The sequence below is a fragment of the Lygodium microphyllum genome, chromosome 14 (assembly GCF_053477565.2).
Source record: "Lygodium microphyllum isolate KBCC chromosome 14, Lygodium_microphyllum_v1.1.10, whole genome shotgun sequence".
In the NCBI taxonomy this organism is placed as follows: Eukaryota; Viridiplantae; Streptophyta; class Polypodiopsida; order Schizaeales; family Lygodiaceae; genus Lygodium; species Lygodium microphyllum.
Window position 1 is genome coordinate 1,090,028 of NC_141148.1, and position 22,213 is coordinate 1,112,240.

The following is a 22,213-nucleotide window of genomic DNA, read 5'->3' on the forward strand; positions in this document are numbered from 1 at the left end:
GTGGAAGGAAACTCTATTCCCATCTTATCCCATGTATAAATTTGTAAAGCAATGAAAAAGTATATTTCCTTGTACTCAATTTTTGTCAAAGATTCTAACAAAGAGTCTAGAATTGAAGAATCTATCTCAAATATGAACGAGAACTGAATGAGTTTCTTAAAGGAGTATGAAGATTGTTTTGCAGACACCTTACCTAACGAGATACCACCAGAGAGGCCAAAAGATCATTACATCGATCTCATTCCTAGGAGCTCACCTCCAAATAAGCTATCCTATCGTGTGAGTCCAACACAACAAGAGAAGATTATGAAGCAAGTAAATGAGCTCTTGGAGAAAGGTCTAATAAGACCCAGTTCCTCACCTTTTTGCTCTCCAATCCTCTTAGTGCAAAAGAAAGATGAACCTTCACGTATGTCTATAGACTATAGGACCCTCAACAAGATTACAATTTGGAATAGATTTCCCATTCCAAGAGTTGATGATATCTTGGATAGATTGAATGGATCCAAAGTATTCAGCCAAATTAACTTGAAGAACGGCTACCATCAAATAAGGATTACTCCTCAAGATATTCATAAAACGGCATTCAAGACAACTTTTGGTTTGTATGAATTTCTTGTGCTACCATTTGGTCTCACCAATGCTCCTACACCCTTTAAAAGAATGATAGAAAGAATCTTTAGAGCGCATTGGAAGTTTACACGTACTTTTTTTAACGATATTTTGGTATATGGTTCAGGCACTCAATGCCCGAGGTTTGTTTCAATAAATTCCTATAAAGAGATAGGGACCGATTTTCCTCTCAATGCGATATCAACTCTCTCTCTCTCTCTCTCTCTCTCAATTTTCATGGTGATAATTGATCAAGTTGGTTAAGTTCAAGATATTGTCATTCTCACGTTCTTCCCCGCAGTTACACACTTTGCACTAAGTCTAGGAACTGATCGGTCTTCCATTGTATTCAACATTCATTGTAGATTGAGTGTAGATTTCTCTTCTCTTCTTACTATCGTTTCTCTTTCCTTTTTCTATCCACCTTCATGTCCCTCTTCCATTGTGTACTCTTACAGTTGAAAGGGGGTCTTCCCCAAGCAGATAGTGCAATTTCTGCCACTGGTGCAATGGATTCAAGATTTTCCCTCTCCATCAATGCCTTATTGCATATCTAACCAATTTGATCGACCCCCTCCTACCCATGTTCATCAATGGCTTGCCACTAGTGCAATGGATTCAAGATTTTCCCTCTCAATCAATGCCTTATGGCATATCCAACCAGTTTGATCATTAACTCCCTTTAGGCTAGTTTCTTAGGAGTTTTAGGTCATCCTTAGAAACCTTGGGCTAGCTCCCTTTCTTTTAGGCTTCCATAGGTTTCGTTATACTTATGCATTTTGTCAAGTCTTCCACTACACACTTAGTCACTTATTTTTCCATTTAAACATCTGGTATGAAAGTTTCTCTTTTGATTCATTCATGCAATTCTCAATTGGCATTAGAGCCCTCTCCCAAGGTGGTGATATGGGCTTGCCTATGCCACTGGTCAACAAAGCCCTCTCTCAAGATTGACTACAAGAATGTTTCATTTACCAAATGCTTAATTCTACTTAGGCTCTTCCAGCTAAGAGGTGTTGGGTCTACCTTCATCATCAGACTATATCATTTCATCTTGATTCTCAACACAGACATCAAATTCTCCTCTACCTTTGGTATCAACATCCATGGTTGAGAGGAGGTTTCTACCCTTCATTTTGTCTTTTCAAATTCTCCTCTACCTTTGGTATCAACATCCATGGTTGAGAGGAGGTTTCTACCCTTCATTAGGTCTCTTCAAATTTTCGGCATTGTCTTCTTGTCATGCAATCCTTCACTATTGTACCTAACCTTTACATTGCATGATCATTATCATCTTGGTAAAAGGGTGCTTCAAGTGAACAATTTCCCCTCAAGGGTCACTATCCAAGTGGTACCTTGTTGCATGCACATTCTCATCACCTAGCAATTATCTATGCATCTCATTCAGCAAAGCACACATAAGCACCTTGCTAACATTAAATGAGCAATCTTCACCTACAATTCTATCACCATCATACCTCCATGTACTTCTTCATCATTCTTTCATCAGTGACACACTTGCAATTGACTTTGTCCATGCTCTCTGTTCTATGATTTGTGAGCCAACCATCCCTCTTTCCCCCCATGGACATTGCTACATTGGGAAAAAAAACAAAAAAAAAGTGCAATAACAACAACAAAGTTCAAAGTGGTTAGAGCATTGCCTTTGCAGGCTTTCATAGGCCACTTGGCAGCCGGAAAGCACCCTTCCTCCAATGCCTTGGCCTCTCTAGGGTGGCCCTTTGGACTCCCCACGTAAGATGACCATCGCATTAGTAGTATCGGTAAGTTCTTGGGCAGCCAATGTGTACCATTGACCATGGGTGGCACATCCTCAAGATACACATGCAGCGAGGTATGCTTGCAGTCCTTTTCTAGTTCTAGTTTTAGGCCTAAGAGGGGGTGTTAAGCTAAAAAACGGTGCATCACACATCAAATCTTCATTAGCTCATTAAACAGCCCCCCAAAACTCAGATACCCTCAATGTTTTTCACTATCCTATAAGCAAACTCCCTACTTTCCAGTTGGTTCCTCATCTATACATAGAAAGTGTGCTAGGTCACTTGTATCCGGGTCTCCTCTGGTTCATTACCTACCCTCATCAGTCTATCTCATCCAGCATAGTGCCATGGCGATTCTCAGCTAGTGCCCTCCATCCATCAGCGCCCACTAGTCGATGTTTCAGTGCCCTCCATCCATCAGTGCCCTCCATCCATCAGCGCCCACTAGTCGATGTTTCAGTCCAACCTGCCGATGTCATCACCTCTAACTCTATTGTAACCATCCACAGTTGTCACCTATCAGACTGATGACTTCTTCAAGCTGCGTTTTGCCCAGTTGCTGTCATCATCATTCAGCCTGCTACCATGGTCTTCTCCAGCTGGCACTCTTCAGCCTGGTGGCTCCTACAGGCTGCATTTTGCCCTAGCTTTCTACCGTACTCAGTTTTGGCAACATCAAGACCAGTCTTCCTTTGTGTTTTGCTTTTTACAGTAGGCACCTGGCTGCTGGTTACATCTGCATCATCCAGACAGTCTCCACACCTCCAGCCCCAGTTCTGCCCTTCCCAGCTGCCACCCTTATCAGTGTCATTGCCAGACGGTTGCATTTTGGTTCAGCTCAGGTTTGATTGCTATTTCACTGCTCCTAAAGGTTACCTACTGCTCTGGCACATCCCACAGGCTGCATTTTGCTGCCTGCCCACTTCTGCAGCTCCAACTGTTGGTCACTATACTCAAGATCAATCTCCAGTGGATGTCACACTCTTAACTCCTCCCTCAGCCTCCTCCCATGAGAACCACCAGCTGTTGGACAGGACTGCCATTGAGCCTTCTGTACACTTCCAATCATTATTAATCCATTGTCATTCATTCAATTATCTTATTTCTTGTGTTTTGTGTTTTCTATGTTTCAGTCATATTGTAAACTTAGTGTTTTCCTTTGCAAACCCTAGCGTGTCTCCACAAGATGTCATGTCAGGAACATGATGACAATGATGGGGACTCACTATCCTTGGACCTTGATAAACACCTAATCATTGCACAGTACAGGTTCTATGGATGATCGTATAGAAGTGGGGTGCCAGGCCACTAATGGTACAAATGCTATAGAGTGTGTCGCTAGTTAGTGAGTCTACAGACTAAGGATGAAGTGAATACAAATGCTATGTTTAGGGCAAAGTTGCTCTGTCCAATTGGCAGATTGAATACTCTTACTAAGCATCCATTGATGAAATTTTGCATGGTCCTTCGTAATGGAAAAACTCCAAATGTGTCAAATGCACAGCAAGCTCAAATTGGAGCATTCAACCCATGGGCAAGGTGCCAGTATGCATGTGCAAGTAAATAATTTTCAGCATGCTCAGTTTGGACAGCCAACTATCTTACAGCCTCCATGACAGCTAATCAGTTTGTTTTGGCTCTAGCATCTACCATCAATGGCCTGTTTACCTAATGGACATCAAGAGTACATTCATGAATAAAGAGATTCAAGAAGAGGTTTATGTGGAGCAGCTTGTGAGATTTGCAATTCTAACACATGAGCAGCATGTCTATTGCTTGGGGAAGGCCCTTACGGCATGATGCAAGCGCTACAAGCATGGTATGATAGCATAAATCCCTTCTTGTGATCACATTGAATCCATCCACAATCAACTGGATGCAAACCTCTACTTGTTTCCAACTGAACCTTTATTTCTTCTTGTAAGTAGCTGATCTTATCTTTACAGTTCACATACTGCCAAGGTGGCTAATATGATGCATCAGCTACGGACTACATTTGGGACGATTGAGTTGGGTCAGCTACAATAGTTTAATTGGCATGGAAACACTTCAAAATGAGCATGGGGCTCCCTTTCCCAACAAAAATATTGCTTGGAGATTCCTTGTACTGATGACACAACAGAGTGCAATGCCATCACTACACCAATGAACCCAAACAGCAAGCTTGTGACTGATTATGGTGCCCAGTTAATAGATGCCACCAGCACTTGCAGTGTCAACTCCTTGATGCTTATTGCAAGCAGCTTCTCGTCCTTGTTAGATTTCCTACAAAATACTCTTACGTGCCCATTCTCACTACTAAAGCAGGTTTCTGTATTTCCATTGTTTTGTATCCTCTGAAATTGTGTACTACAGTAGTATCTTGGGATGTTGCGCTTACTATACATTCTGATGTAACACACAAATACATTCATTTATAAACCTAGCTGGACTAAAAAACACAGTGAAGTGATTCAAAGGGACACAAATTCAAAAACAGGCCATTTTGCTAAGTGAAAACAGCATGCTGCCAACCATATTCAAAGGCTGTACCTTAACAAACTACAATTAAATTGCTAGCCATTAAGACCTTGTACCTCACACCGGAACCAAGCCCCTCGATAGCCTTTAACATTTGACTTGGACTCTATTCTTTGTCCAATATTGAAAGGGAACTCCTCAAAATGCTCCATTGTATCTCACATATGATACCTGAAAATTTGAGAAGCCATGACCATATTATGACAATCTAAATACACATGCTAGTTTGAATTTACACAGCAATAGATCACTTTGCATTTAGCAACTCAAGAAATTTGCAAAATAGAAGCTCTTCCCTTTCTTACCTTCAGTAACACAATGTGATGTGGAAACTATATTGGAGTTGCATGCTCCATGCTAGATATTCATCAGTGTGGAAATATACCAATGCCCCGAAGAGGTTTCTCATACCAAAAGGTAAGGAAGACTAAAAATCTATCATGGAATGAAGGAAGGAAACAACGATCAGAACATTACACTCAGCACTCTTCTGAAGACCAATGTTGCGATGAGCATGTGTTCTCATGAGGTCACTGTTAAATGATAATGAGCTTGCTTCCTTGGACGAAGCCCAACAAGATGTACATTGGATGCAGGCCATGCAAGAAGAATTGAACTCTATTGCCACTAACTATACATGGGATCTTGTGGATTTACCACCTCGTAAAAAGGCTATAGGCACAAACTGGGTTTTTAAACTCAAACGTAAGCCTCATGGCACTATTGACAAGTACAAGGCACAATTGGTAGCAAGCGGCTATGCACAGAGAAAGGGCATAGATTATGAGGAAACCTTTGCTCCTACATCCCCTATGAGTATAGTGAGATGTGTCATTGCCATGGGTGCAAATTATGGATGGAAAATACATCAATTGGACATCAAGGCAGCATTTTTTAATGAAGATCTACATGAGGATGTATATGTTTCACAACTTCCTTGGCTTGTAGTGAAGGGAAAATAGCACATGGTCTGCCAGTTGCATAAGACTCTTTATCGTCTCAAACATGCTCCTCATGCATGGTACTCTAACATTGATGCTTATTTGGCCAGCAAAGGGTTGGAAAATAGTCCAACTACTCCCACTCTCCACATTAAGAATGAAGGGGAGGGCTTGCTGGTTAACATTCTTTACGTGAATGATAAGCTACTCACCCGACCTAAAGAGGATAAAATTGCATATTTCTAGGCTGAATTGAAGCATGCATTTGCTATGTTAGATATGGGCTGTTTACACTACTATTTGGGGATTCAATTCACCCAAAATCAGCATGGCATCATCATGTCATAGCCACAATATGTGGACAAACTTTTACATAGGTTTAATATGCAAGATTGCAAATCTATGTGCACTCCTATGGAGCTAGGCCTAAAGCTGTCTATGTATGATAGTGAAGAGATATTTGATGTCGCAATTCACAACCAAGTTGTTGGCTGTCTTATTTATCTTTGCGACATACACCCTAACATTCAGTATGCAATATCTCAGGTGAGCAAGTTTATGCACAACCACAGACCATACATTGGCAAGTTGTTAAGCGAATCTTCAGATATTTACAAGGTACTCAGTCACACGTATTATTATTTCCACTATACTTCTAAGTGTAAGAGGGCTGCCACTTGGCAAATCTTGCCCATGCAAGTGCGGAGAGGTTGGATGGAGGCTAGAAGAGAGAGAGAGGGGAGAGTTGTTATGGAGATGGAACAACAAGCAGAGAGGCTGTTGCAGCCATCGCCAGCAAACAGGATGGGATTACAATCAACCATTGCAGCCCAAACAACAGGGTGACACCTTGGGGAGATCTTACATAGGCAAGTGATAGCAACCAACAAGGGGCAACTGCATTTCTTGGGCTTCCTGGTAGTGGGTGACAACCTCAAGGGCTGTCAGGATAAGGCTATTAGCCTGCCTTATTTTGTCAATCTGTCATCTCTTGGTTGTAAGCCCTAAACACAGTCTGATAGGAACATTTGGCGTATACATGTGTCTTTCTTCTCAGTTTTGGTGTGCTTGTCAATTGTGCTGCCCTGCTGGATGATTTCCAGCCCCCCAAGGTGACAGCAATTTTTTTCCTGACTAGCTAAGTGCTATGTCAGCATTTCTGCAACTGCATCACAATCAGACTGCATTTAATGCAGTCAGCCAATTTTTCCCTACTATATATAGAAGATATAGTCAATGGGAAAATCATTCACTTTTTGTCTTCCAGGTTCTCCATCAGGTGGCTGCAGTCTTCTCTGCCTCCACTGTGGACAATAGGCTACATACACTCCGTCTCTGTCACCATCACCATCAAAGGTGCTGTCATCATTATTCAGCCTGATCTGGTGCCCTCACTGATGCCTCGGACTGCATGCAAGGACTGATCAATCATTGTATTCAACTTTCATCTTTGTTCAGTGTAGATTATTCTTCTCTTCCTGCTTTCTCTTCTTCTCTCCTTTTCTCTCCATGTTTGTGATTCTCTTCCATTGGACACTCTCACATGGTATCATCACCTATGTGCATAGTTACCTGGAACGGAAACGGGAACGGGAACGGGAACGGGAACCCCTGAAACGTGGGGAACGTCCAAGGTGGGGGAACGGGAAAGGGGGGAACGGCACATGTCTTAAGTGCCCCAAATATGCCCTGCATGACCCAAGTTGCCCCAAAGAATGTCCCTCTAATTGCCCCAATATCCCTCAATGCTCCAAATTGACCCAAATGTCCCAAAATTAACTCAATTACCCCCATAGCTCCAAATTGCTCTGAATTGCCCCAATTATCCCAATTTCCCTTGAAGTTAGACAATATAAATGGATGACTACCTTGGAATTGAGAATAGGCTGAAATTTGATTGTGATTTGCAAGAGTTCATAATGCATCAAATTTGAACTTTGCATGGACTCTTGATTGGCTTGTGGGTTGTCTTGACACTTTGAATCTTCAATGAGAGAGAGAGAGAGAGAGAGAGATTAGTGTGTGCACATTAGGCGATGGAGATGGGTGAACATGTGGTAGAAGAAGTGTGATACAAGCAAAAAGAAAAAACGTAAATTTTTTGTCAACAGGCTTGGAACGGCCGTTCCAAACAAGGAACAGCAGGAGGAACGGCAAGGAACGGCCTTGGGAACGGCAAGGAACGTTCCTTGGCCGTTTCACCTCCTTCAAGGGTCCGGAATGCATTAGGCCGTTCCTATAGGCCGAAACGGCCGTTCCTTGTTTCTATGCCTATGTGAGGACACAAAGTTTCCAACAAAAGAGGAGACAACACTATTGCTGAAAACTCAAATTTCAGCCTACTATTCACTGTTGTAAACACAAATTTTTTACATTTTAGAGGTGACATTCGAGAAAGGCGGGACATCCACAACTCTCTTCTTGCAAGTGTTGCTGATTTTCCCTCTGTTTGGGCTCTCCTACAGCAAAATGCAGCAGCCTGTGTGTGTTTGCACATTATACAAAGATGTCTATTCCCTAATTTATAGGCTTTGATGATTCGGACGATGAGGTTTCCCTTCACTCCTCTTAACGGCAACATGATTATGGGAGGTCGCCGAGCCCTTTTATACAATCTCATTGTTCAAAGCAACCTTCTCCTTCTCCTTGCCCTCTCTTCATGTTTCCCATAGAGCCCATTCTATTGCATTTAAGTCGGCTAACATGGCACCACCTATCCAAGTGCCTGTTCTCCCTTCTTCAACCAAAGAGGACCGGCTAGATGGTTCCATCTATTCACTTTGGTCCTGTAAGGTGGAATGCATACTTGACACCTTTGATCTTCAAGAGCCTTCCGTGGATGGGTGGTAAATCCCCAATTACAACTTAATTACAGCAGCAAACAATTAGTGCAAATCTGAAAATACAAATTTACCTACTGATCTTGGACAATGCACACCTGATTGGCCCCAAAATTGGTGCCCCTTTTGGTATTTGTTTAGCTTTATTGAAGAAGAAGTTGATTTACAATAGGATTCTCCCAATCTCTTTCGGTATTCTAACTCCCCTTGCTGTTCAAAATCACCAGCAAGTTTTTAATATGATTGCCCCTTAATTTCGAGCAATCAATTGGCCTTCACCCACTTTGATGGAGATGGAAAATGCCCCAAATTCAAGTATTTGCTGCTCCCTCCACTTGAATAGGCTAAAAACAGCTTCAGCCCTGTTGAATCCAAGTCTTGGAGCTTCCAATTTTTGGCACGCTTCCCGAGGCTACTACTAAACCCTAATTTCTGCTGCAAATACAGCAGAGAAATTTGAAATTTCTCAACCTCCAAGGGTCCAAATGCTAAGATCTTCGAAGCAAGGCTGAGAAATGGCTGGGAGATGAGAGGGAAAGCTGTAAAGAGAAAAAATGCAAAGTCTTGTCGCGAAGAATGACTGAAAATCAGTCAAATGCAGCTGCTGCCCTGCCACAACAGCTTGTAGATGCAAAGAACTGAATAAAATCAGTCATTTACTGTTGCTGCCATGTCTCAACAGCCTGTAGATGTTGTCTCCTGCTGTTGATTGGTCTTCTCCTGCCCTTAGCAATCTCAGAAGGTCCTTCAATGGCTGCAAATCAAACCAACAGCCTCCCCTCTCTCTCTTGCAAGTTGAATTTATAAAAATGCCTCTCTCTAGCCTCTAAAGACGTTTTTCAGTCTTGCATGGGCATTTTAGACAAGTGATAGCCTTCCCAAATGGTTTTTTCAACATTTTCCATAATAAAATATTAATTCTCAGCCTTTTAATACTGAAAATTAATCTAATAATTATCTCGGTGCCCTGAAAAATAATCTAACTGGCCAATAATTAAATTGGCTAGGCAACTTCCATTCCCGAGTATCTCTGCGTCATCTTTGACCATCAAATTGGTGTTAGGTACCATTAAACGCCACTTCTCTAGTGTTACCAACTGACACTTATGGCCAAATGGATGACCTAGGCCAACAATTGGCACCATATACCACCAAGTACCTGTGCGGCATAACTTATAGCAACTTTTGCCTTTGACATACCGTGATTTCTTCGAGTCTCGAGCTTGTAAATTTACTTTAACCCCAGTTGCATCTCACATGTGCAACATTTACTTAATCATGTGATTAAAAATTAATCCACATGTTAAGTGAGGTTTCAAAAATACATGTTCTCATGACACTCAAGCCCAATCCTTCCTTTTCATGAGCTTACATAATTTTATCCTAGTACATGTTTGCATGTTAAAGGCACCTACAAAAGTATGAAAGAAGCTTGTGTCTTTGTATCATCAGAAGACATTTGCTCACAAGATTTCTCTTGAGAAGAAACTTCAGATGCTCAGTGTTAATGACTCTCCTTCTATGAAGGATCACATCAATAAACTAGAGGACATGAGAGATGAGCTTGTATCCCTTGGAATGACTATATCTTCAGAGGATCTCGCAATGATTCTCCTAACTCAGCTACTGTCTCCAAAGTTCGATGTGTTCTATACCAACCTTCTTATATCAAGGACCTGAGAAACTTTTCTTTGGGAGGAGTGTTGGGCACCAAGCGCTCAACGTCAGGACTTTGGACATACTCCTATTCTTTCAGGAGCTTCAACCACTACATCACCTCTCACAGTCTCTTACATATGAATTCACGTACGGTTGTAGTGAATACATGAGGTGAATCTCCATATCTGAAGAACACTTTCATGTTAGCGATTATCAGGTCCTGGTCGTGCAGGGCGCCACGTGGCAGTCTGGTTGGACTGACCAGTCGGCCAGCCACATGGCAGTCCGACTTGTACTGTACCAGTCGACCTGCCATTTCTGGGCGCATTCTTTTCGGCTATTTATAGCCGGCAGTCAGCACATACTTACACACTTCTGATTACAGATCTCAGGCTGGAGATTCGTGCAAATTACAGACTGGAGATCGTGCAGACTGCAGCGTACTTCGAGGTGGACAACAGGTTGCATCGTCCAGGTGGAGACACGCAGTCCCGCGCACTACGCCCGTGTACATATCTGCATATCTTTGTATACAGCACACTTTATACAGCAGATCTTCATCTTCCACTGTCTCTTTCTCTCTCTCTTCTCTCTATGTTCACTCTCTCTCTCAGTCTTGGTTCCACGCTTCCGCATCGCTGCACTCTGACATGGTATCAGAGCAGTGAAGAAGGGCTGACTGAGTGAAGAACCTTCCTGAAGAGGAGATTCCATCGCGACACAAGGCTGCGTTTCCAGCGTTCGAGGGCGAGCGGGAGGGCTGCGCATTGGAACAAGGGTGAAGCGAGCGTGGGCGCGCGGGAAAGGAGTCCAGTTGGTGGATTTGCTACTGTTTACTGCTGTTTGAAGAGGAGGAAGGCTCTGTTTTCAGCTTTCAAGTGCAGGTTTTACTTTTTCATCGCCTTCGGCAGGTGAAGAAGGTTCGGGACACGGAAGAAAGAGCCCTAGCAGGCTGCGTTTTCACACTCAGAGGGGGCTACTTTTGCGTTTGTGAAGGCATTACAAGTGAAGATGTCTACAGAGATTGACTTGGAGTTCCAGACGATCATGGATTGGAAGGTGCCTGTCTTACCGGCTCTTCCCGCAAATCAAAAGCTCGACGGCGACAATTACCGCTTCTGGCGCGTGATGATGTTGGCCATCCTTGAGTCTTACGATTTGGCAGAGCTTGTACAGGAGGAGATCGACCGGCCCTCGGTGAGAGATGAGTCCAAACTCTCTTCCGATGCTCGTGCGGAGTTGGCCAAGGCACAATCTCACTGGGACAAACTGAATGCCCGGATTCGTTCTTTTCTTTTTCTGTCTTGTACTACAGCCGTGATAGCCCACATCGAGCACTTGACGTTGGCAGGAGATATGGCTGGAGCTTGACCAGATGTATAACCGGATGACCCTTATGAAGCAGGTTTCTTTGGAGGTGCAGATGCGGACCTTGTCCGTGAACAAGTCTTCTTCGTTGCGGGAGCACATCAACAAGCTTAGACAGCTTCAGATACAGGTTCAAAATGCGGGGAAGCCAATTTCCTCCGAAGACATGGCGATTACACTACTGTCCCAGTTGCCGCCACGATTCGGTGCTTTTTACTCCGCCCTAATTGCTTCGGGGCGTGAGTCTACTCTTCGGTGGGAAGAGTTGGTTCCTATGGTCTTGGACCAGGAGGAACAACTGAAGGGACAGCATGCTTCCAAGTCGGAAGCTTTAACAGGTCAAGCCTCTCAGAAGAAGAGGAAGGACCAAAAGAAGAAGGAGGACAACAAGTCAAAGAAGGACAAGGAAAAAGAATCCACATGCCATATTTGTGGTAAGACCGGCCATTGGAAGAAGGATTGCCCCGACAAAGACAAGAAGGACACCAACAAGAAGGACACGAAGGATTCTGGAGCGGTGGCTGCACCCTCATCAGCTGCGTTTCTTCATCTAGCAGTCATTGAGGACTCTACACCGAAGGCTTCTGATGCTGCGATGACAGCTCCCCAGGCTCGAGAGTGGATCGTTGACAGTGGTGCCTCCTGGCACATGACTCCTTCATCAGTTAGTATTGCCCAATTGCGACCCTCGCGTGGGCAAATTCTCATCGGATATAGCTCTTTGGTGTCTATTCAAGACGGGGTGAGATGCAGCTTATTCCCGATGGACGTGGTGGTACTCATACCTCAGAGGTCTTACATGTGCCAGGTTTAGGGTATCATCTACTTTCGGTTCATAAGATTTGTTCACTTAGACTTTTGGTGGAGTTTGACAGTGATTCGGTGCGAGTTCTTGATCGTGGGTCAAGGAAGGTTCTCTCATCAGGATATGAGGAGAACGGCATCTACAAATTGACGTCTTCTACCGCTCTCCCTACTCTTCTTCTTACCTCTCAGACACAGTCAGAGCTATGGCATGCTAGGTTTGGTCACCTTAATTATGATTATCTTCGGAGGGCGTCACGTAGACAGCTTGTTTGAGGGTTGCCAGACATAGTGGTGAGCCAGCAGCCATGCGTCTCCTGCATTCGTGGGAAGCAGCATAGGGATGCCATTCCCAACAAAGCTTCGCGGTGGTCTACTTCCCCGATGGAGCTTGTATCTATGGATCTTTGTGGCCCTATGCGGAACGAGTCCTTGAAAGGAAGCTCGTACTTCATGTTGATCGTAGATGACTACAGCAGGATGACTTGGGCCTATTTCTTGGCGTTGAAGTCGGAGGCTTTCTCTCACTTCAAGGATTGGCTTCTCTTTGAGAAGAACCGATCAGGCCGGCGATTGAAGACCTTGCGATCCAACAAGGGTGGTGAATTTGTTTCTAATGAGTTTGCTCGTTCACCAGGAGTTTGCTAACACCAACACTCCTCAAGAAAATGGCATTCTTGAACGGAAGAACCGAAGTGTCATCGAGATGGTGCGCACCATGATGGAGCACCGACAGACACCTCAGTTTCTTTGGGCCGAGGCTATGGCTACTGCAGTCCATATCCTCAACCGATCCCCCGCTTCGGCCGTTGATGGGATGACACCTTTTGAGGCTTACTTTGGGACTAAGCCCGATGTTTCTTATTTTAGGGTTTTTGGGCGTGATGCCTATGTTCACATTCCCAAGACTCATCGTGATAAATTTAAAGCGGCTTCCCGAAGACAAGTGTTCGTTGGCTACAGCTCTCAGTCCCAAGGCTATCGCTTGTATGATCCCGTAAAGCGGGATGTATACACCAATCGAGATGTGCCGTTCATGGAGGTGCCGGCCATAGCAGCGGGTGAGAAGCATCCCATTCTTGGAGATCCAGGGGAGAGTTGGGCTCCCGAGACAGTTCCTTTGGAGCCAGCGCCTTTTGATTCCGATTCTGTTTCTGATACAGAGTCTACTATTCCACCGGTCACCCCCGAGGAGTTACCACCGGTGGATATCCCAAAGTCTTCAGCTGATAAAGAGTGACGAGGAGAGGTCCGGCCTCCTCCTCGTTGGGTCCGTGACACACTCTATGATTCAGAGATCGAGGGGGTTCCTGAGGAGTGGGGACTGCAGGATGGTCGCGGCAGTCACGGAGGCACCAGGCACATTCTACGGAGCTTGTTTGCTCTAACTATTGTTTGATGACCCGTGTTATGCAAGATCGAGAGCCCACCTCCGTGAAGGAGGCTTTACAGTCCGCACCATGGAAAAAAGCTATGGAAGCCGAGTTGGAGGCTATTGAGAGGAATGGCACTTGGTATCTCTTGCCTCACCCCTCTCATAAGAAGGTGATTGGCGTCAAATGGGTCTTCAAGACCAAGTATCGTAGCGATGGTTCTTTGGACAAGCACAAGGCTCGCCTTGTTGCTAAATGTTTTGCACAGCGCCCCGGAATTGACTGTCATGATACTTTTGCCCCCATTGCTCGTATGGCGACTATTCGAGTTGTTCTTGCCTTGGCTGGCCATAGGAGATGGCTGTCTACCAGTTGGATGTGAAGTCAGTCTTCCTCAATGGTGATTTGAAGGAGGAGATCCATGTAGAGCACCCTCCTGGCTTTGGATCTTCAGACGGACAAGTCTACAAGTTGAAGAAGGCCTTGTATGGCCTCAAGCAGGCTCCGCGTGCATGGAACGAGAAGATTGACTCATTCCTTCAGTCACAGTTGGGATATCGGCGCTCCCAGGCCGATCCGCAGCTTTATGTACACACTTCCGAGGCTGGTTGTGTGCTTTTTGCATTGTATGTTGACGATTTGATTGTCACAAGTGATCATGCACAGAAGGTCAAAGAGACGAAGGCAGCTTTACATCAGGCGTTCGAGATGACGGACTTGGGTCTACTCCACTTCTTCTTGGGCCATGAGATTTATCAGTCTCAGAGGGGGATTTTCATCTCTCAGCAGAGATATGTACAGGAGCTCTTGGTTTCTTTTGCGATGGAGGATTATCGAACCATTTCTACTCCTATGGATCCGAACTAGAAGGCCACTTCACATTCAGATTCTCCCTTGGCGGAAGCTTCCCGCTACCGTCAGTTGATTGAATCATTGATATGGCTCCTCAACACTCGTATTGATCTTTGTTTTGCTGTTGGTCTCTTGGCGGGGTTCATAAGTGACCCTCAAACGGTGCATTGGCAGGCTGCCTAGAAGATACTTCGGTATTTGAGGGGGACCTCTGACTTAGGGCTTCATTATCCAGCAGGCACAGGTGGTTCGAATCTTGTACTTGCAGGTTGGAGCGACTCGGATTGTGCTGGTGATGTGGACCACAGGCGGTCTACTACAGGCTATTGTTTTACCTTGGGTGCAAGTGTTATCTCATGGAGTAGCAAGAAGCAGCCCACGGTAGCCCTTTCATCTACTGAGGCGGAGTATCGGGCTGCGTCTTCCACCACATGTGAGGCTGTGTGGCTTCGGAGATTGTTGGAGGAGCTTGGCTGCCCCCAGACTCGTCCTACTTTTCTGCGATGCGACAATGAGAGTTGCATTGCCTTGGCACAAAATCCTGTTTTCCATGCCCGGACGAAGCACATCGAGATCCAGTACCACTTCATTAGGGAGAAGCTTCTGGATGAGACCATAGCTGTGGAGTACTGCAAGACGGAGGACAATCTTGCAGATTTGTTTACGAAGGCGCTTCCCCAGGCTCTACTTCGGAGACATGCCAGATCCCTCAGGCTTCTGCCCCGTCCAGGCTCTGAGAGGGGGTGTTAGCAATTATTAGGTCCTGGCCGTGCAGGCGCCACGTGGCAGTCTGGTCGGACTGACCAGTCAGCCAGCCACGTGGCAGTCCGACCTGTACTGTACCAGTCGGCTGCATTTAATGCAGCCGACCTGCCATTTCTGGGCACATTCTTTTCAGCTATTTATAGCCGGCAGTCAGCACATACTTACACACTTCTGATTACAGATCTCAGGCTGGAGATCTGTGCAGATTACAAACTGGAGATCGTGCAGACTGCAGCGTACTTCGAGATGGACAGCAGGTTGCATCGTCGAGGTGGAGACACGCAGTCCCACGCACTACGCCCGTATATATATTTGCATATCTTTGTATACAGCACACTTTATACAGCAGATCTTCATCTTCCACTGTCTCTTTCTCTCTCTCTCTTCTCTCTGCATTCACTCTCTCTCTCAGTCTTGGTCCCACACTTCCGCATCGCTGCACTCTGACATTTCACGCATCCCACGATCCTAGGTACACTCCTTAGGCTCCCACACTCTCTATGGCTTTCGTCACGTAAGAGGAAAGTATGAATAAGACATGAGAGAGTACATAGAAGAGGAGGCAGCTTCACCCTTAGTCCCTCACCACACACTCACTTTCTTTCCCTCAATCTCAACCTCTCCCTCGCTCTCTCTCCCATAAGACAAAAGCAAAAAAGCAAGAGCTTAAAGTTAGCACACACAAGAATCGCTTGTTCCATTCTTTCTTATCCTTTTTATACAAGTTTTTAGGGTTAGGGTTTTCCCATCCCCCCTGGGCATTCCAACCTTTTTCTTGAGGACCTAGTTGATGCACGGTTGGATGCACTACTATGCCTAGGGCGATAAGTCTATCGAGCATGCTTGAGTCGTCCTGCCCATGATATCCCCTAAGATTGTGGTGTGGGGGCACGGACTAGGGGATGGACCCCTAGGTATAGTGAGTGTGTCATTCTGCTTCTCTCTTTTTCTTTCCTTTTTCTTTTTCTCCTTTTTTTTTAAAAATCAATTTGACACACATTTCTACTACTCAAGGACTGGTCTAAGCACGTGCTGGAGGTATCCTTTACAAGCATATACCCTTTTAATGAGCTACATAGCTGTAGGCGTGACTCTGGAAAGAAGGGATAAATACAATGTGTGAATCTGCTATCAACCATATCCTGTAAAAGCTACATGTAGTAAGGAAAAAGCACTGCCCTAAGGTGTAGCCATATCATCACCACTTAGTCTATACCTACATTTACATCAAAGAATAGTGGCAATAGCCCTCGTATGGTGTGGCAGGTTGTCACGGCAATGTGATGAGGAGGCGAAGGTAGTTGCATATGGTTGTGAAGGAAGGATCTCGGCGGTTTGAAAATCACCTCACAAAATGAGCGAAGGATGGAATGAGGTCAAATTGCTAGAACAACTAGAGTCTTTTCTTCTCAGAAGCTTCACCATTTGGAATTTTTGAAAAGTTGTATCTACCGTGTTCTCTTTCCTTGTATTCCTTGCAGTGATAACAAGGATAGGGGCAATGGAGTGGATCTATCTTTGCACCAACATTGGAGTAAACAAAGGCCTACCACACTACCTTGTCATTTTCCAAGATGGAGTATCTCCATTCTAGCTGTCCTGGCCAAGCTTCACTGACTCTCCAAGATCAAAGTCTATCAGATTGGGTAGATCCGCAGGCAGTGTCATGATGGCGGGTGGCTCCATGGTAAGAGGAGATACTAGTGAAAAAGGCTCAACTTGTAGGAGTTAAAAGGCATGTAGCTCTTGGTCCTGTATACCTTTTGTTGTAGGTGATATATGAGGTCTTATCTAGTTGGTTCTATAATCATAAGGTTGACCTCCTTGACCTGTTCGATGCCTTACCAACATGCTTGTAGCTATTCCAAGTTGAGCCTTGACTTCTGTAGGATTGTCAATTTGCAGAGTGCAGGCTCTTGAGTGTCACTTCCTTGTAGATCTCCTACTACTTAGTGAGGATGAACCTATAAGCATCCAATTTGACCTTGCTTTGAAATTCCCCATATAAAGCAACTCCTACATCAGTGGGTAGCTAATTCCCACAATCTTTGTGCTTCCCCTTTCTCCTGAATCTATTGCTTGGGTCAGCTTGGTGGCCATTGTCCTTTGCAATTCCCCATAGGCAACCTTCCATTGTTTTTTCTCTTGCATGTGATGCTCGTGCTCTCTTTCCCAAAGCTATACTTTTCCCTTCTACTAAGAGAGCTCAACTTGGAGTGTTGGCGATTGGCAATTCATATCAGCCATTTGATTGCTCATCTTATTTATTTCTACTAAGTTTTCCTTCAGTGTCATCTTACTTTCATGAATCTCTATGGCCTTCACCTATAGGATAACCTATTTTTCCTGCAATTGTTTTTACTTTCCTAAATCTTTGTAGCGTGAATCTGTAGGATAACCTATTTTACTGCAATTGCTTCTATAGCTCCTCCTTTAAGATTGTATCCTTTTTGCTAAGTTTCTCAACCTGTTCTTGCAAGGAATTCTCCTTCTCTTGCAAGCATTTCTGGAATTCATCCCTTAATAGTGCCTCTTTGTTAGTGAGCTCTTTCATTTTCTCTGCAAGGTATTATTCTCCTTCTCTTGCAGCTGCTTTTGGAATTCTAACTTTTGTTTCTTCATCTGAATGATAAGAGTCTTATAGTTCTCTTGAGTCTCCTTCAGTTTTCCTTGGGCCTCCTACTTCTCTTTAAGTGCTACTGCCCTGCTCTCCTTGAGCTCTTCACACATTTTTTCCGATGTCTCTAGACTGCCCAATATGCCTTATTGCTTGGGTTGGTTCTAAGTACTCTTGGCTTGTTGTTGCCTTTACCGATGTGTTGCAGTGATGATCTCAACCATAGGTCTTGCCTTGACTAGCTCTACTATCTATGTCTGCAACTATTACAGTTGCCTTGTGTCTGGTTTTCCATTTAGCTCTGGAGGTTGAGCAAGAAAGTCGGGTCGGTTGGTGGAAGCTCTTCTACTTTCTCCTTTCCTTTTCCAAAGCTTCCCTCTCCTTTTTTTCTTAAGATTTTGCCCAATTGCTTGCGCAAGGACTCTTCAAAAGAAGAGCCTTATAACTTGATGATACTCTTCCCACTCCCTTCTTAGTTCATCCTATTTGTCTTGTTCCCTTCTATCATACTCATCTTTGGATTGCTTGAGGGCTTTTTCCAATTGAATTCTATCTTATTCCTCCTCATCCTCTTCCCTTTGTCTTTTCCGTTGCTCTAATCGTCCTCCTAATTCTTTTTGTTGTTGTTTCTTTTCTAGCTCTTATAGGCTCGATGGTGGAAGATAGACAATGTTGGGCCCTATGAATAAGCCCATGCGAGTGGCTATGAGGTGGGATAGAGCACTGTCATAATTGATGATAGTATTCTTTCAAATTGCCGGTTGAGTAGACCTTGTGGGCCTTGGTTGAGGATTTTGTGATGCACTAAATCCATAATGCATTCAAACCTTGCTTCCATAGGTTCCTTGTCAGGATGTCCTCCATAAGCCACTTGGGCATCTTGGTCTGGCCGATATCGAGGGCTTATTGTAGGTGAATAAATGATGAAACATGTGTACAGTGACCATTAGCTCCTCATCTTGTACACCAAGTAGCAACACTCCCTTTTGGCCAAGAACGGGATCTTTCCATTGTTGAGGCACTTCCACCAATTTCTAAGCTTTCACATACCTTCTTGACTTTACTTTTATTTCAAAGATTTTCTCTACCACCTCCAAAGTGAACTCAATTATGGATTCTCGGGTCACCCATTGTTTCCCACTTTGGATATCAAACATGAGTTTAAAGGCATTTCTTTCTGGGTAGTAGTAGAAGATGGTAGCTTCACAAATTGTGGAGCTGGCTATCGCTCTAACGTAAGTTCCTAATTCACATTTTGATATTATTTCTCGGAGGGACTAGCAATGATTCACCGTTTTCTTGATGTTTCCTGTGGTTCGGAATCAGATGGAACCCATTTCATTACATGTTTACTACTATTCCAAAATCGGTGCACGACTAGGCAATAAAGATAGTCTTATCCTTGTTAAGGGTTTCTTTGACAAGGATGGGCTTGTTCCCTATTCGTGTTATTCAACATCCTGGAAGGTCAAAGAAGTTCTCGTGAGTTTTTCAAAAATGCTTGAAAGATCATTTCTTATTCAAAATTCTTCAAAAACTCAACTTCCCAATTATTTTAATACCTCGATACCATTGCATGAAAAAATTCATGATTCTTACCCATCATCTTACCATGATTACAATAAATTGTTACTTGATTGGAAATCTTGGTTGTTGGTCTTGGCAAGTTGCTTTGTTTAGTCAAGAACTTGATCTCCAAAGGTTGCTAAGATTTTGAGATCTTAGTATCTTCTAGAGGTTGCAAAGATTTTGAGATCTTAGTATCGTTGGTCTCCCTCCCCCTCCTACAAAATAGGAGCAAGCTTCCCAGTTTGAAAGAGAAGGTCACAATGTGTGTGGAATGTTTTTTATTTTATAAAGTAATTTTATTGTTATGTACACCTGAAGAAGTGGTTTACTTGTATAGAACGAGAGAAGGGTCCAAAATCCACCACTCATAAAAGTCTAGTAGTACTCTAAGTCAGTGAGAGCGTCCAAATCAGCCAATCAGATAAGTAAGCTTGAGTATGAGGCATCATTGAGTTTATAGGGAAGGTTTTCATTTCGACAAGGTGGCTATGATATGGTATTTGCAGCTTCAGAGAGGGACGACAGAAAGAAGTCGAAGGCCCACAACTATCACTGTGGTAAGAAGGGACTTTTGCACAAGGACTATAACGAGTTAGCACTTCACAAAAAAAGGAGAAGAAGAGAAAGCATGATATGGACTCTTCTAATGAGTCATCCTCATCCTCCAACTCCAACTCTGACTTGAATCCTCCAACCAAGGCGAAGGCCAAAGGTACAGAAGGGATCCTCTTCTTTAGAGAAGGGCAAGGGGCTGGTTGCCCCTGCAATACCATAGAGAGTGTGTGAGAGGGTGGTGAGGTGGGGCAAGTGAGCCTCATCTATACAAGTATATAAGTGCAAAGGATTCAAAGAGGGACATTCCTTCCACATCGACTAAAGTATGACAAGTTTGAAATCGTCGCACTAAGATTGATATCCAAGTTTATGATGGGTTGTTCCTTGACAGAGAGCAGGGTTGGCTCCTAGTTCGAGCTCACATGAGAGAACACTTTGGCAATCTAGCGAAAGGCAAGGAATCAATTGTCACATATGCTAATAGGCATTGCTAACAAGTTAGTCATGTATGCTACTCTGAGGCATTGTTGGTAGACATCGAGCATTGATATGATTCTTTTCTGTTTTCAAGAGCTAGTACGATCGACATCAATATCAGGTTCTCTCTGAGGCACCTTGGTGTGGTGGCTTGGTCAACCATTGCTTGGGTATCCATGGCCCTATTCTAATGGTCCTTGTTGTATGGAGTATGATGAGTCATTATCATTGTATCATTGTACTATATCAGACCACCCATGATCTAAGTGTGTATTACCAAATTAATTAGCAAGTGAGTAAGTCTGCGTATGTTGTCATAGACATGCCATGATCAAGTGTATGGATTAATTCTTACCCATGCCATATGAATCCACACCCCATGCGAACGCACCCTTAATAGGACATCCTCGATTCAACCGTGCGAATGCACCCTTGCCATGTCATCATAGAACCTTCTAGAAGATATGCCATGTCATCTCTTGCATCACCAATGATGTCATCATAGAACCTTCTAAAAGATATGCAATGTTATTGCTTGCATCATCGATGATGTCATCATGGAACATCCTAGAAGATCTTTAGCCGCCCTCCAACACCTGTAAAAGAAGGGGCTCGCCGTAGAGCTCCTCAATCTTTCCAATGCCAGTCTTGGGAGCTCAAGGAGTCGAGACCTCCAACCAAGTAACTTCGAGTTCCCGTTCTAGTTATTGTCTAGTCTTGATATATAGTCTTGTCTTGTCTTCCATTATACTCCTAATGTCTTGTCACCTTATAATCTCGCAGTACGAGATCTTGTCTAGTAACGTCTTGTATCTTGTTCATCCCCGCTGAGGGAGATCATGTAATTCCGATATCTTGTATCCATACCTACAATCCCGGGTTGTGGGATCCTTCATATCCTATCAAGTCCTGTTGTCTATACCTATGGTCCCGAATTGTGGGATTTTCCGTATCTTGTTAAGTTATCATTATACCTTGTGCCCCTACGTGGGATTATCTTGAAATCAAAATTCTTGTAACAAATCTTGCATCTATTCTAGTCTCTCAAGCACAATCTAGTGCTCCCATAACAGTTTGGCAAGACTACTTTCTAGCCCTACTAAGCACCATGGAGGCAACCCTTCAAAGAATCGTGGCCTCCCTTCAAAACCTCCAACAACAAATTCAAGTCTTAAATGAACGACAAGTGCAACTTCAAATAGAACATCCTATGCATTTGGGCCCTGCGCTTCAAGAGATGCAAGACCAAATCCAAGACTTGCATAACAACAGAGAAACTAATCAAATGATTCCACGTGTTTATCAACCCCCAACAAGAGAACCCAAGATCAGCATGCCAGAGGAGTTCAATGGTGACCATTTGAAGTTCAAGGGATTCCTACAACAAGTAAAGCTCTATATCCGCATGCAACCGGATAGGTATCCAGATGATGCTTCCAAGATGGGATTCATTGGGATTTTGCTTTGTGGTCAACCGTTA

The 22,213-nt window shown here is 44.0% G+C and overlaps 1 protein-coding gene across 4 annotated transcripts in view; it reads right to left on the reverse strand.

The window, feature by feature from the left end:
* The window catches only part of LOC148025255 (uncharacterized), an 86,170-nt gene that overhangs the window by 26,525 nt on the left and 37,432 nt on the right, over positions 1-22,213 (reverse strand). For all 4 annotated transcript variants that reach the window (XM_087692257.1, XM_087692254.1, XM_087692255.1 and 1 more), the window contains one exon: positions 4,970-5,084. In XM_087692257.1, coding sequence (XP_087548383.1) covers positions 4,970-5,065 — 96 coding nt within the window. In that variant the 5' untranslated portion in view covers positions 5,066-5,084. The remainder of the gene's footprint in view (positions 1-4,969; positions 5,085-22,213) is intronic.